The sequence below is a fragment of the Dreissena polymorpha genome, chromosome 5 (assembly GCF_020536995.1).
Source record: "Dreissena polymorpha isolate Duluth1 chromosome 5, UMN_Dpol_1.0, whole genome shotgun sequence".
Classification (NCBI taxonomy): domain Eukaryota; kingdom Metazoa; phylum Mollusca; class Bivalvia; order Myida; family Dreissenidae; genus Dreissena; species Dreissena polymorpha.
Window position 1 is genome coordinate 123,458,610 of NC_068359.1, and position 15,986 is coordinate 123,474,595.

A 15,986-nucleotide genomic window follows, 5' to 3' on the forward strand; every position below is an offset into this window, starting at 1 on the left:
TACCCCCGATCTTTCGATCCGGGGGCATAAAAATCCTGTCTAGGCGGAAAGTGTTTTCCCTAATTAGCCTGTGCAATCTGGGACATCACTTTCGACCATGCATTAAGCCCCCTTTTCCCAGAGGAAGGCTCATAAGCTTATTTTCAAAATTGTGTATGTTCGTTTACCGATTCCAGTACATGTGGACTGGTGCAGCGGCCATGGGAACTGTTTTCGGTATGGCCGCGCAGTAAGCGATATCAGGTGCTGTTGTGACGTGGGTGAGTTTTCACATTGATAATTACATTGCAAATAAGTTTTTAAAAGTTTAGACTCCTTTCCAGCTTATGTTGAAGGGTTGCTGTTTATGCATTGAAAATCAGTTCTTACGAGTTTGAAACTCTTTCCTGCTTTTGTTAAAGGATTTATATGTATTCATTTAAAATTAAAAAATGCCAGTGAATGTCGGTAAATCACAACCAAATGCATGAGCTCTTTTGTTTACGATATATAACACATAAACATATGAGAAAGATATGCTTAATTGTGCATATCAGCTAATGGTGCAGGTTAATTTAAAAATCATTGACACTTATCAAATCCTCTAATGAAACATTTCCTTCTACAGTAGTTTACTCATATCCATTGTTTCATGTTTCATTATTTTGTACGTCTTTAAAAGTAATTCAGATTAAATTTTATTCCTTGCTATCACAGGTTTTACAGGTTCAAATTGTCAACCACCCCAAACAACAACATCAACAACAACATCCATCACGACAATACCTACAACTACCACCGCCGAACCCACGACAACCACCTCAACCACCACGACAACCATGGCAACCACCACAATGACGTCAGTACCGTGCACGCCTGTTAACGACTGCTCCCAGCACTTCCTGTGCGGCCCGTATGGTCAGAAGATCTGCCTGTCTGGATGGACCGGAGCTGACTGTTCTACGATGATCAAAGATGGGACTGCAGACTGCAATACACTAAATAGTATGCACAAAGTATTATTTGCTTTTTTTATGTCCCCCACAAATATAGTGGGAGGACATAAAAAAATATTGTTTTTGCCCTGTCTGTTGGTTTGTTTGTGTGTTTGTTTGTTTGTTTGCGCCAATTTTAACATTTGCAATAACTTTTGCAATATTGAAGATAGCAACATTATATTTGGCATGGAGCTGCACATTTTGAGTGGTGAAAGGTCAAGGTCATCCTTCAAGGTCAAAGGTCAAATATATAGCTTCAAAGCGGCGCAAAAGGGGACATAGTGTTTCTGACAAACACATATCTTGTTTAATGAATAATTTTCCATGTATAATGATATTTCTCAATATTTAGTAAAAATTATCAATATTACCAAAGTCGATTTATATCTTTTAACTTTGCATTTGGAAAACTATGCTTTGTGCATGTGCATAAATGTTGCCCCAGTTCATCCTGCACAGTCTACCCCAGCTAATCAGACTACACATTCCCCCTCAATGGTATGTTTGGTTTTAGGGAAGTCTCTTCTTAGCACAAATTCAGTGTCATCCCTGATTAGCTTGAGTGGACTGCACAGGCTGATCTGGGACGATACTTTACGCACTTACATTTATCCCTGTATCCCAAAGTGAGGCTCTATTGGTTGTATTTTTTACTAAAAAATGAATTAAATGTTTTGATATTTCTAGTATGCATCCCTTTAGGCATAAACAAAGTTGTCTGTTATCACTTACCCAACAGTTCCTAATTTATTTATCTTTTCACTGCAATTTTCAGTTAAAACGTTTAATAAGGTGATACTGGTCTATAAAAAAGCAATTTCATTTGAAGTCAGCTGTTGAAAATTAAGAATGCCTTTGCAATTTGAAAAAGAACAAATTCATGTAAAATATACAAAAATGGCTAAACATTGGAATCTAAAAATGCACCCATGTCTTTTCATAAAATTTTATTGTAACAGTGACTTTTATATTTGAAATGTTTTCTTCAAGAAAATAAAATGAAATGAATTTGATATAAGGATGTTTTATTTTGAACCGTGCAACCTTGGGATTAAAATTTATTTGAGCCACAGTATGGAAAAAAGGGGCTTAATGCATGTGCGTAGAGTGTCATCACAGATTAGCCTATGCAATTGCATGCACATGCATTAAATCCCGTTTTCCCACAATCAGGCTCAGTAAATTGTCTTTTTAGACATGTCAAAACAAAATTTCAAGCCAAACAAAAATAAGAACCATATCAAGTTTTTGCAATTACTACTACGATTTTATTTTTAAACAAATTATTGTTCTAAGATAAACATTTTCTGTTACATTTATACTTTGTATACTCATTTGTCTTTTTGACTTTCCAGTAAGTGTTGCATATTTTGCTCTGTTTTTTCAAGTCATTGTTTCAAATTTTCTTCTGTTTTCAAATATGTGTATTTTCCTCTCATTTACAGTAACGGTTGACTGGTGTAGCGGACATGGAACTTGCTACCGGAACAGTATCATGACCAATGATGTCACATGTTGTTGTGAGACACGTAAGCACATATATAATATGTATTAAGCTCGCTCTAAGAAAATTGTGTTAATGCATAAGTGTAAAGTTTTGTCCCAGATTATCTCCCTTGTGCAATCTGAACAGGCTTATCAGGAACAACACTTTCGTCAGCTTTAAATTAAATTCTTCTAAACAAAAATCCAGTCTAGGCGCAAAATGTCACCCTTTTGTTAGCCTGTGCGGCCTGCACTGGCTAATCTTGAATGACACTTTACGCTTATGCCTTTAGCCCTGTTTTAGCAGAGCTAGCCTTTTATTGTACTGTTTTTAATTAATATAATGCGCACACATATCTTTGATTACCTCAATTTTTTTTAAAAGGAAGTGAGTTGAGATGAATTGTCATATTTATGGTTTCATTAATATTGCAAAAATTGGCTTACATGTCCACACAGCTGGTATACAATCATGAAGTTCATGTGATATTTGGTATTATGAATAATACTTGTATATACACAATTTTTAATAACTTAAGAAGTTAATTTGCAATTTGATAATGTTTCTTGCACCTTGATATGCATATCAATACACTTTACAACCCAATGTTGATTAATTTGGCGTATCTTAAGTTCAAATCAATTTTAAATTTTAGAATACAACGGCAACAATTGTGAACAGGGTCCAACCACCACTTTGCCTACTGAAACAACAACAGTCCTGCCCACAACAACAACAACTTTGCCGCCATGCCAACCCGTCAACAACTGTACTCACCATTTCACGTGCACAGGAAAAGGTAACAAGCTGTGCTTGCCCGGATGGAAAGGACAAGATTGTGACATCATGGTTGATGGAGGTGATGCTGACTGTGACATATTTGATGGTAAGATTTCTTAAATCTTTTCAAAAACAGTTTATAAATTATCATTTTAAGCTTATATGAGCCTCACTCTGGGAAAATGGGGCTTAATGCATGTGCATAAATTGTTGTCCCAGATTAGCCTGTTCAATCCACACAGGCTAATCAGGGACAACACGATCTGCTTTTATGGTATTTTTTTTGTTTTAAGGAAGTTTCTTTTTAACAAAATCCCAGTTAGGCAGAAAGTTTTGTTCCTGATTAGCCTGTGCAGACTGCACATGCTTATCTAAGATGACACTTTTAGGGACACGCTTGAAGCCCAGTTATGCAAAAATGAATAGTTGTTGAGAATGTTTCATACATTTATTCTGTGACATCACCATGTTAAATGCAGTTTTACTTATAAGTTATTTCAAATTATTAAATAATTTATCTAAGTGTGTAAAAAATATGATATTTCTGTTGCTTGGCAGTTACGGTAAAACTATGTTGACATTATTTAATATACTGACAGAACATGACAATTGACTGATGTGTACAACCTTTAGTGTAATGCACAGGGAATTTAGTACATGATTTTTTTCAGAATTGTAAAATAGCTAATTAAAATATAATTCACAGGAAAAGAAATAGTCCCCAGTGAGTGGAAGGGAAATTACACATGTGCAGATGATAACATAGAAACCTGGTTTGTCATGAATATAACACGCGCCACAAACATTGAGACTCTCGCTCAGGTCAGGGTTGGGCCCCATGAATTCCCGATGACTGGTTCCTATGCCTCAGTGTTTGAAGTCATTACGCTGATGAACAAGGGAGCCATTTTCCGTGAAACGCCAAGGGTAAATTTCTCTGACGTTGAGCTTGATGGACGGGTGATGTCGCAGGTGTTTATTGAGGGCTTCCTTGTGTTCAAGAAGGGGAACATCACTGAGCGATGCCCTGTCCATTTGAGGCGAACAGCAGGTAACCATGACCAACAGCTATGAACGCACTTAGTGTTTACTAAAAAAAAATACCTATTAGAATCCTTGTAACTTGTCAGCTTTTATAAACATTGATTTAGTGAGTCTATTTCTGAGGAAGCTATATAGGCTGAAAGCATGTGCTTTAAGTGTCACCCCAGATTAGCCTGTGATGTCCACACAGTCTTATCAGGGACAACATGGTACGCTTTTATTAGCTTGTGATGTCCACACAGTCTTATCAGGGACAACACGGTACACTTTTATGTATTATTATTTTATTTTAGGAAGTCTCTTTTATATAAAATTCCAGTCTATGCAAAAAATGTTCTCACAGGCTAATTTTGGATGACACAAATCCATGAAGCCCTTTTTGATCAGCACAAGACTCAGCTAAATATAGGAGATTAACTCTATGAGTAAAAACATCTCAGTTTGTAGTTGTTGGGCCAGTGTTGTTTTTATAATGATCCTAACAAAGTGATCTTATACTCTCTTTTTGTTCTCAAAATAATGTTCTTATCTATCGTGCAGTTTTGTAAGACTTCCATTAGGAAACATAAGTATGTAGTCATGAATTTGACAGTATGCAAATTACTTGTTTTAAAAAGAATATCATATCATTGTGTTCGTTAAATTTATAGTAGTTACTGACCAAACATTTAGGAAGGTTATTTAATTATGAGTTCTCTGCGATTTTCAATAAAATATTTTTAAATGCAAGGATTGATCTCTTTTTGCAGTAAATATTGACTGGTGCAATGGACGTGGCAGTTGCTATCGAAACAGTAAAGACATCAACGATGTCACATGCTGTTGTGTAACAGGTACATTATGAATTCAATCTTCTATCAAATTCAAAAGAGCCAAACAAAGTTTAAGAAGAGTCTGACAAAAAGAAATCGACAATTTGTATACATTATTTTAAGTTTTTATCTATTTTAGTTTTTCAATGAGATGACTATCATACTGTGATTACTCCCATGCTTAATGTACCTTTACCATTATTAAGACTTTTAAAAGTTTTTCAATATGATCATTATCATATGCAGGATAATTCTAATCCTTTATGTAATATTTACTTTAAATATGCCTTATTTTTTGTTTTTAACTTTTCATTAGCATAGCCATTATATTTCTGATGCTATATGTAACTTCTACCTTTATTTAGACTACAAAGGTCAGTCATGCGAGGTGGGTCTAACAACGACCTTTACCACAATGACAACAACAACTCTAGCAACAACAACATTACCAAAATGTGACCCTACCAATGACTGCTTTAGACACTACACGTGCGGCACGCGAGGGGAGAAACTCTGTCTTCAGGGCTGGACAGGGCCAGACTGTGATGTCATGGTGGTGGACGGGGCCGCCAACTGTGATAACTTTGACAGTAAGGAAATTATGAGCCAAGTTTTGGAAAACATGAATGTGCATAAAGTATTGTTCAGACTGTAATATCGATTAGAAGAGACTTCTTTTAAACACACACAAAAAAAGTGGAAAGTGACATCCCTGATTAGCCAGTGCAGATTGCGCATGCTTATCTGGTACAACACTTTACTGTAATTCATTAAGCCGGATGTTCCCAGAGCAAAGCTTATATCGATCTATGAAACAATTCCTTAATTGAGATGTTAATATGTTAAAATTAAATAAACTTACTATATCAATAGGTAAGAAGCTGGTACCCAGTGAGTGGACTGGAAACTACACCTGTCCCGATGACGCAACCACGACCTGGTTCACAATGAACATCACACGCTCCACGAACATCGAAACCATGGCAACAGTGCTGGTCGGGAACCAGAGCTTCCCGTTGTCTGGTTCCTATGCGTCAATCTTTCAGTTACTCACTCTCATGAATGCCCTGCCTATATCAAGACCGGGACTCAATGGCTTGACCTACTCGGAGGTGGAGCTGAACGCGTGGGTGCGCAGTCCTGATTTCATAGATGGATTTGTTGTGTTTAAAGCTGGCAACCAGTCTGTTCAGTGTCCTGTGGAGCTTCGAAGAACTGCAGGTAGAAAAAACAAACGTCTATTACACTAAAAAAAAAATTGAGAAAAAGAATGATATCTTAATATCACAATTTAATCTTATCGGTTTATTTCATTTATATTAGATGTATAAACATATAGGCAGCATTTAATGGTTTCTCAAGAAATCTGTGTTCTGAGAAACCGGAGAGTAATAAATATTCCCTTGAACTGATGGAGAGTTACCCAAAGCATTTTCACATTTTTGCCTTGTATTTTTTTATATTTCTATTTCAGACCATTGTTAAAGATGATAGTTACTTTTCAGGAGTTCATGACTTTTGTTTAAGTCAACTGTATGGGTAATAAATAATTTCAACTTACCTGATGATCATCTTGTTCCTTTTATTTTCAGTAAATATTGATTGGTGCAATGGCCACGGCACATGTTTTAGATACAGCAAATATATGGATGACTTTACATGTTGCTGCCAAGCCGGTAAGAATTATTTTTATTTATATTTTCAGTTAAATACTACATCTACTTCCGCCATTGTTGCTGCCGTTGCTAGTAATTCTACTGCTATTACTATTTTAACTTCTTAAATTCATGATAGGTTTACTATTTTTGCCACTTCTACTGATGTTACTTCTAACACTATTCAACTGCTTATACTTCTACTACTTCTGCTACTACTGCTGCTTCTAACACTACTGCATCTACTTATTCTTATACTGGAACTTCTACTACTTATTATATACTACTAATAGCACTTCTGCTTTAGCTCTAATATCTTGTCATGGAATTATGTGTATTTTCTCCCATTCTTAATCTGATTCAGTTACGACAGTTGTTAATTACTGCCATTACAAAACACACACAAACTTGTTCAATATCAATGTTTTTATCTAGTTATCACAACTTTATTTTTCCTATAAAGATTACCATGGAAAACAATGTGAAAGTTCCTTAACAACTGTAACCATGACAACCCCTTCCACCAAGGCAACAACGCGAGGCAACCCCTTCTTGACAACCACGATGGATGCATCATCAGCTCAACCAATAACTTCAAGCATCCCAACAACCTCTGTATCTACAACCCCCATTCCATGTCAGACCGTCCACTCGTGCTTCCATCACTACGACTGCCATGCTAGCAGCTTGCAAGTTTGCGCTAACGGCTGGACAGGAAGTGACTGCAACGTTCTCATTCCTGACAGTGAGGCAGACTGTAACAGTTTTTTTGGTGAGTATAGTTGAAAACTTTGCACTAAGCTCGACTGCATTAACCCTTAAAGCGCTGGAGCTGAATTTTAAAGGCCTTTGCAAACAGTTTGGATCCAGATGAGACGCCACAGAACGTGGCGTCTCATCTGGATCAAAACTGTTTGCTATTCTGATAGTATTCTTTGAAAAAAATTCGAAGAAAATGCTAATTTTAGAAATTCAACAGACGACATTTTAGCAGACGACAAATTTCCCAGCATGCAAAGGGTTAAGGCCTTAAGGCTTATTGAAATGCTCTCTAGTCTGATTTCTGGGTTATACCAGTACTTGAAGTACATGGGTGAGAATAAATGAATGTTTATATAGTTAGAATCAAACCTTTGCACTTCCTGTCGCATGGCCACCTTTTGTAGTTGAATCACAAGGATGGATAAACGGGATTAAAAAAAAAAAATTATATATGAGTATGTTATGGTGAAATGTTGTTTCTGTTGTTGTTGTTGTTGTTGTTGATGATAATGATGATGATGATGATCATCATGATGATGATGATCATTATAGTCATGATAAAAGTTGTGATGTTAATAACAAGTACAAAAGAACAATTACTCAGACTAGTTCCAATTTAAAAAAATTACAAGCGCCTTTCCATAGTCAGGTATTTGTAAGTGCTTATTACCATTTTAATTACTCAATTAATTAACAAGTAATTAATGTTCTCTTCAAGGCATGCTGTCCAGTACCTGGTCAGGAAACTTCACATGCCCAGACGACAACCTTGGGAATGTTTTCTCGATGAACATCACGAGATCCTCGGACATTGACACCACGGGAAGTGTCTCCATTGATGGCACCACCATCAAGATGAGCGGAACATTTTTTACATTGTTCAGTTTCCTGTCGTTACAGAATGACGATGTTGTGACAGAGCCTTTTTACGGACGTAATTTCTCAAAGGTTAGACTGGATGGACAGCTTGTGACGCCTGCTTTCCTTTCCGGCGTTGTGTTGTTTACCAGGAAGGTTGATGTCATGAGGTGTCCAGTAGAGCTTAGACGGAGTGCCGGTAATATAATGCACATTCACATATTGGCATTATTAAAATATATATATTTTTTACTTTGATAAACATTTTGGCCTGCGTAAGATGTTTTACTACTTTTGACTTATAAATGCTCAGTTGGTTATTTCTAAAATACTCCTTATTTGTTCCCGTAATAAGCTACATGTATATCAATTAGCCTTAATATATTTTATAAAGTATGATTAGTGGCAAACATTTTGTCCTGCACGATTAGATGTTTTTACTACTTTTGATTTATGAAAATAATTTTAAGAATCTTACAAGTCTCTGTACTCCTTGTTATTTATAAAACGATTCTTATTTGTTTTTTCTTTTTTGTATTTCAACAGTATTTTTTATAAGACACTAAATACAATATTAAGACATGAATATTTCACTTATTGATATCCTGAAAGATCATATTTGAATAACACTCTACAACTCAATTTATTTTTATTTCAGGAAGACATTTGTTGAACAATTATTTTATTGTTTAATTGTTGTTGATTCTGTAGTCAAAATTTATATTTGGATAACTTTCTTTAACTGATTCTTTTTGTATTTCAGGAAGACATTTGTTGATTATTTATTTTATTGTATAATTGTTGTTGATTCTGTAGTCAGTAGCTTGTTGGTTTGCTCGTATGTGCGCATGGTTTGCTTGTTTACATTCATGCGCTGCTATCTTATCCAAGACATTATGTTTTTGAGAGTATGTCCAAGCATAACAAAGTAAATCTTTGAATATAGTAATGTATTCCTTTGTTATGAGAATGTTAAATTTTAATGTTGTCCTTTCTTTATAAATTTCATCCTGATTAATACATACTGAAATTTATTAAATAAAAACATCTTTTAATTGTTACAATTTTTTATAAAGTATTATAATACCTACATCAAGTTTTTAAGGAAATCAATATTTTAATTTAATTCAATTTAAAATCTTATAATGTTCTGTGATACCTATTCTTGACAATGATGTTCTGTAATATAATTTCTAACATGTTATTATTATAAATAATGGTCTACATATTAAGTTTAATCTGTTGCATACATATTGGTCTACAAATTTAGTACTAATCTGTTGTATACATATTGGTCTACAGATTGAGTACTAATCTGCTGTATACATATTGGTCTACAGATTGAGTACCAATCTGTTGTATACATATTGGTCTACAGATTGTGTACTAATCTGCTGTATTCATTGGTCTACAGATTGAGTACTCATCTATTGTATACATATTGGTCTACAGATTGAGTACTAATCTGTTGTATACATATTGGTCTACAGATTGAGTACTGATCTGTTGTATACATATTGGACTACAGATTGAGTACTAATCTGTCGTATACATATTGGTCTACAGATTGAGTACTAATCTGTTGTTTACATATTGGTCTACAGATTGAGTACTCATCTGGTGTATACATATTTGTATACAGATTGAGTATTAATCTGCTGTATACATGTTGGTCTACAGATTGAGTACTAATCTGTGGTATACATATTGGTCTAGGGATTGAGTACTAATCTGTTGTAGACATATTTGTCAATGGATTGAGTACTAATCTGTTGTATACATATTGGTCTACAGATTGAGTACTAATCTGTTGTAGACATATTGGTCTACAGATTGAGTACTAATCTGTGGTATACATATTGGTCTAGGGATTGAGTACTAATCTGTTGTAGACATATTTGTCAATGGATTGAGTACTAATCTGCTGTATACATGTTGGTCTACAGATTGAGTACCAATCTGTTGTAGACATATTGGTCTACAGATTGAGTACTAATCTGTGGTATACATATTGGTCTAGGGATTGAGTACTAATCTGTTGTATACACACCTTGCAGTGCAGTACAACTGGTGCGGGGGGCGTGGAAGTTGTTACAGGGTCGGCACAGCCCGCGATGACGTCACATGCTGTTGCCAGAACGGTAATCAGGCATTTTTTTTCATTTTACTGCATTCTCGGAAATATGGGCTAAATACACGGCGTAATTTGTCATCTCAGATTAAGCCTGTGCAGTACTTTCCGCTTTGATGGAATTATTAATTTTAAGAAGGTCTCAACTAAAAGAAAATCCAGTGTAGGTAGATAGTTACTTCCCTGATAAGCCTGTGCAGACTCCACAAGCTAATATGGGACGAAACTTTACACACATGTTTTAAGCCCAGTTTTCCCAGAATTAGCCTCATATACCTAGGTATTTATTCACTGCCCAATTTTTAGACTTAAGAATAAAGCATAGGCAAAAAACCAATAAAATACCTCCAGTATTGAATATATACTGGCTACCACAGCTGATTAACCCTTTGCATGCTGGGAAATTTGTCGTCTGCTAAAATGTCATCTGCTGAGTTTCTAAAATTAGCATTTTCTTCGATTTTTTTTCCAAGAACACTATCAGAATAGCAAACAGTTTGGATCCTGATGAGACGCCATGTTCTGTGGTGTCTCATCTGGATCCAAACTGTTTGCAAAGGCCTTCAAATTCGGTTCCAGCACTGAAAGAGTTAAGTCATTATCAAAATGATTCTGCATGAAGAATGATGTCAAAAGGGGTGTTAAATGCCAATTTTGATTTAAAATTTAAGCAATTTTTAAAATATTCCAATTTACAGAATATTCGCTATTCTTAGACTTAAGTCTAAGGACTATGTGGTGAAAACGGGCCCTAGATACTACCGGTATTTTGTTTCAAAACAGTTTTACCCTTTACCACTAAGAATAGTATTTTGAGGGATTTGTAGTCCATAAGAAAGTTATATTTAATTAAAGACCTTTCTTACTAGATTCAAGTTTTAAAGGCTTCATTTACAATCATTAGATACTGATGAGCAGCAAACAGCATAAAACCTAAACAGACTACAAGTAACTCGCAGGGTGTTCTGGTTTTATGCTGTTTGCACATAGCCATTTTCACTTAGATTCTAAGTGGGAAAGCGTTAAACTGAGATGAAGTAAAGTTTTGAAAGAACAATTATCAATCATATATCCTGATGATTTCCAGCATTTTAATAATAACCCAATATCTATATGATATTGAAGGGTTTTGCTCATTATTACTAGCAAATCATATAACGTAATTTAATTGAAATTTATCTCATTGGTTCAGGCATATTTGACATGTTAAGCATCAGTTTTTAATTAAAATTTAATTCATTTAGAGTTTTATTGAAAATAATAATGATCAAATTGTCATGTATTTATTTTGTGTAACGTTTATCTGTTTGGATAAATTTTATTGTTATACCTTGTTTTATTGTTCCCTACCGGTGAAACCGGAGGGGACTTATGGTTTGCGCTCTGTGTGTCAGTCTGTCAGTCTATCTTTCAGTCTGTCTGTTAGTCCGTCATACTTTTCTGGATCCTGCGATAACTTAAAAAGTTCTTCATATTTTTTCATGAAACTTTAAACATGGCCAGGTGGAAATATGGAGATTATGCACGTCAATTCATTTTGTTCCTAAGTAAAAAATTGTGGTTGCATGTATGGCAACAAAAGTATTAAAAAAAATACTGACAATTGTGAATTTTCACTGGTAGGGGGACCATAGACCATATTGCTTGGCAATCTGTTGTTGTAAGTGTAATTATAACTATTTCCTAACAGTTGTCAAACACATTTAGGTTACACTGGAAGCAGATGTGAGCAGGAACCAAGTACTACAGCAGTCGCTGCCTCAACAACAGCAACTTCATCTATTACAACTACAACATCAGTTTCACCAAGCTATAGTATTTATTGTTGCCAATTTTGTTGAGTTCCTTTTAACGGTTAATAGTTTCATTTCTGTCTCATTAATATTATCAAATGTGCAAACATAGCTCATTTAAAAGCATCAACACAATGTATGTCCACTCACATTTATTTATACAGTGTGGCATTAACCCTTTACCACTTAGATACGTCTTTTGACGCATTTGTAGTCCCTTAGAAATTAAAATTTAATTTAAGACCTTTCTTACCAGATTCAAGTTTTAAAGGTTTAATTTCAAACTTTTAGATACTTACAAACAGTAAACAGCATAAAACCTGAACCAATTTTACTTTTACTTTGCATCTGACTGGGAAAGGATTAAATAAAAAATTAAACACTTTGAACTAAAATACATGCAATTTTATAATATACATTTTAACAATAAATCAAAGAATCAATTGATAAAGGTCAACTCAGCAATAATTTTACATTATAAAGAATGAGAATTTTGGTGTATTTTTATCTAAATTAAAAAAAAAATTTAATCAGGTAGCACAACCAATTCAGCATCCTTGGAGTCATCTACCACAACATCATCTAGATCATCTACAATTGTTCAGACCGGAACTGATGCTGCTTCTTCTACAACAGCAACAGCAACAAAAACATCAACGTCCTCAACAGATCCAACAATGTCACTTTCTACAACAGCATCAAAACCTTCAACATCATCATCAACTATAAAACTAACCAGCACCGATGTTCCTTCAACAACAATAACAGCAACAACAACAGCAACGTCTTCAACAGACCCAACAATGTCACTGCCTACAACTTCACCAAAACAATCAACGTCTTGGTCAACAAGTAATCAGCCTGGCAGTAATTCTCCTACTACAACAACAACAGCAGCAAGAACAACAACAACTTCAAAGTCCTCCACAAAACAAACAATGTCTTTATCTACAATGACATCTATACCATCAACGTGGTCGACATCAACAACACCTACAACCACGACCCTGGGCGTCTGTCCAGGCCACTTTACCTGTAGCGCTAACGGACAGTCTGAGTGCCTGCCATGGTTCTCTGGTCTCAACTGCAATATTCCTGTGCCTGGTACCACTGACCAATGTGTCAAGTTTGACGGTAATAGTTTGCTAAATTACATTATTTACCAAATGATTGTTTAATGATATTTGATGTCGCCTAAAGAATTTGATAATTGCCCTGTGCGTCACAAACGCTAGACCAAACAGTACAATATGTTACTGTTACTCAGTTGAACAGCCGATTACCAATCAAAATAATCTACTTAAAAGACACCAGTTTTGTGTAATTTCAACTATTTGCAATTTGTTTTGTAACTGGAATGACAATGAGGCCATTACTTTATTTGTAAAGTTGACCAATTAATGCATTGTTATTAATTAATTTCAAAACATAAATACAAGCTAGATAAATTACCAAATAACTTGAAATGTACTTGGACAATATTTCACAAATTAGTGTTTATTTATAAACCATAGATGCCAAAGACCTGGATTTATCAACATGGCAAGGGCAGTTCAAATGCCCAAAAGACTCGTCTGCAATTCCACTGACTCTTCGCATAGAAACCACTGGGTTACATTCCACTCTGAAAGCTCAACTTAATGTACAAGGTACTACAGTGAATTTGACCGGCACGTTTGCATCGTATCTCAAGTCCTTGACATTCCAAAGTGCCGGAAGGTCAGACCTTGTTCAAGGGAAGAACTACGGGTTGATGGAAGTACACAGCAAATTGACATCTCCTGTGCGCGCTGCTGGTGCCGTCTTGTTCGTAAATGCTGACCGAAGCAAGACAATTTGCAGTCTAGAACTCGACAGAACTGATGGTAATTCCTTCAGTCTTAATATATAAGTCTTGCTCTAGGAAAACTGGGCTTATAATGCAAGTGTATACTGACAACACTTTAAGCCTGTATTGGATTTTCTTTTTAAAGGGAGGTCCTTTAAACACAAATTTCATAAAGGCAAAAGTTGTCTTCCCTGATTAGCCTGTTTTTGTCTGCACAGGCTTATTTGAGGCAACGCTTTACACACATGCAAGGTTTTCAATTAAAAATATTTTCAATAAATTGTATACATCATAGATGCTTCAGAGCAGAATCTTGATTTGTCAAATAGCCTAGATTGCATATTCAGTTATCTGAAAACAATTCAATAAAATTGAGAAGCTCTGGGAAAATGTGACTTTATGCATGTGTCATCCCAGTTTAGCCTGTGCAGTAAGCAGGCACATGCTGATAAGGGACAACACTTTCCTTTTAAATGAAAAACTCCATAAAAGTGGACAGAGACATCCCTGATAAGCCTGAGATAATCTGGGATGACACTTGCCAAACTTGCATTAAGCCCAGTTGTTCCTGAACAAGGCTTTTATATGCTTACTTAATCTAAAGGCGGAGCAAGTATTTCCAATTAATTTGACACCTCAGATATTATTAAGAACACAGTCACCACTTGTCAAATAGCCTAGATTGCATAGTATGTAATGAGTTGTTTTTTTCACCATTTGGGGAATGGGGCCGGGTCCTTTCAGATTGGAAATAATCACGTCATTTAACTTAAATTGGGAAATTGATGTTGTTGTTGTTTGCTAACAAATGCTTCAAAATTGAGAATAAAAGGGTTTTCAACATTGTATTTGTTAAGGTTAAACTTTTAGAGCTGGATGGGAACTAAATGTTTAGGTCTAAGAAAAAAAACTTTTTTGGGGGATACCTTCAATTGGAAATTTTAAGGTCACAATTGACAAAAATAAATACTTTTGTCCATTCAGCCGAAATTGTAACGAAAAATTCACACACTGTTTATCCTTATACAATTTTATACAATAAATATGCTTACTAAACGTATGCACCCAAATCGTGGTACAGGCGGAGTGTGCGGGACTTCTACGCCGCCTTCGTCACCGACGACAACCACTGCAGCGTACTTAGACCCTGGCAGGCATCTGGAGGTTTACATTGAGCTGGTAGAAGAAGAATATGAAAAGGCCTTGGTTGTCATCATTTTGCGGGATGCATGGGAAACTGCTAACTCAAGTATGGGTACATCAAAGCATATGGAAAAGAATGTTGTAAATATGTGATATTGAACTTTTTGACAGTTTTGCATTTGCTTTTAAATAAAACAAGTAACTGTCTTTAGCGGAAATATTTATAGATTTTTCTGATCCCTTGTGAATACAAATAGATATATTGATACCAAAAAGAACCTCAATATAGAAGCTTTTATTTGGGTAGTAAAACTATATTAAATCCATTTAACTTAAACCTTCCAATACCTTAATGTGTGATTGGGAGAAATGTACATAATAATGATATATTCACTTTGTGATAATCTAACAAAACCAACAAAGACCCACTGTATACAAAATAAATATAAACCAGAGTAAAACTAATTTAGATTCATCTGACTTAAAACGGCAAATGACAGAAGGAATTTTATAATTTTAAGATAAGGACTTAAAATTATATATTCGTTTGTTAACAAAGGCAGTTTTTTGTTTGTTTTAGTTGGAGGAAAGAGCAACACAACATTCAATATTGCGATCAATTACACATTAAGTATGGTTGACAAAAGAGGGTAAGTTGTAAATAAACTTAAATGTCAGTTTGTTTTTTATAGGAAACAAGCACAGAACGATTATGTG

At 35.1% G+C, this 15,986-nt stretch overlaps 1 protein-coding gene across 1 annotated transcript in view; it reads left to right on the top strand.

The window, feature by feature from the left end:
* The window catches only part of LOC127831604 (uncharacterized), a 114,252-nt gene that overhangs the window by 41,186 nt on the left and 57,080 nt on the right, over nucleotides 1–15,986 (top strand). The window contains exons 24-40 of the mRNA XM_052356582.1: nucleotides 177–260; nucleotides 697–984; nucleotides 2,423–2,506; nucleotides 3,119–3,349; nucleotides 3,950–4,294; nucleotides 5,037–5,120; nucleotides 5,465–5,689; nucleotides 5,973–6,320; nucleotides 6,692–6,775; nucleotides 7,218–7,526; nucleotides 8,235–8,573; nucleotides 10,432–10,515; nucleotides 12,213–12,320; nucleotides 12,833–13,432; nucleotides 13,813–14,163; nucleotides 15,208–15,375; nucleotides 15,850–15,919. Of these exons, the coding sequence (XP_052212542.1) occupies nucleotides 177–260; nucleotides 697–984; nucleotides 2,423–2,506; nucleotides 3,119–3,349; nucleotides 3,950–4,294; nucleotides 5,037–5,120; nucleotides 5,465–5,689; nucleotides 5,973–6,320; nucleotides 6,692–6,775; nucleotides 7,218–7,526; nucleotides 8,235–8,573; nucleotides 10,432–10,515; nucleotides 12,213–12,320; nucleotides 12,833–13,432; nucleotides 13,813–14,163; nucleotides 15,208–15,375; nucleotides 15,850–15,919 (3,802 nt within the window). The remainder of the gene's footprint in view (nucleotides 1–176; nucleotides 261–696; nucleotides 985–2,422; nucleotides 2,507–3,118; nucleotides 3,350–3,949; nucleotides 4,295–5,036; nucleotides 5,121–5,464; nucleotides 5,690–5,972; nucleotides 6,321–6,691; nucleotides 6,776–7,217; nucleotides 7,527–8,234; nucleotides 8,574–10,431; nucleotides 10,516–12,212; nucleotides 12,321–12,832; nucleotides 13,433–13,812; nucleotides 14,164–15,207; nucleotides 15,376–15,849; nucleotides 15,920–15,986) is intronic.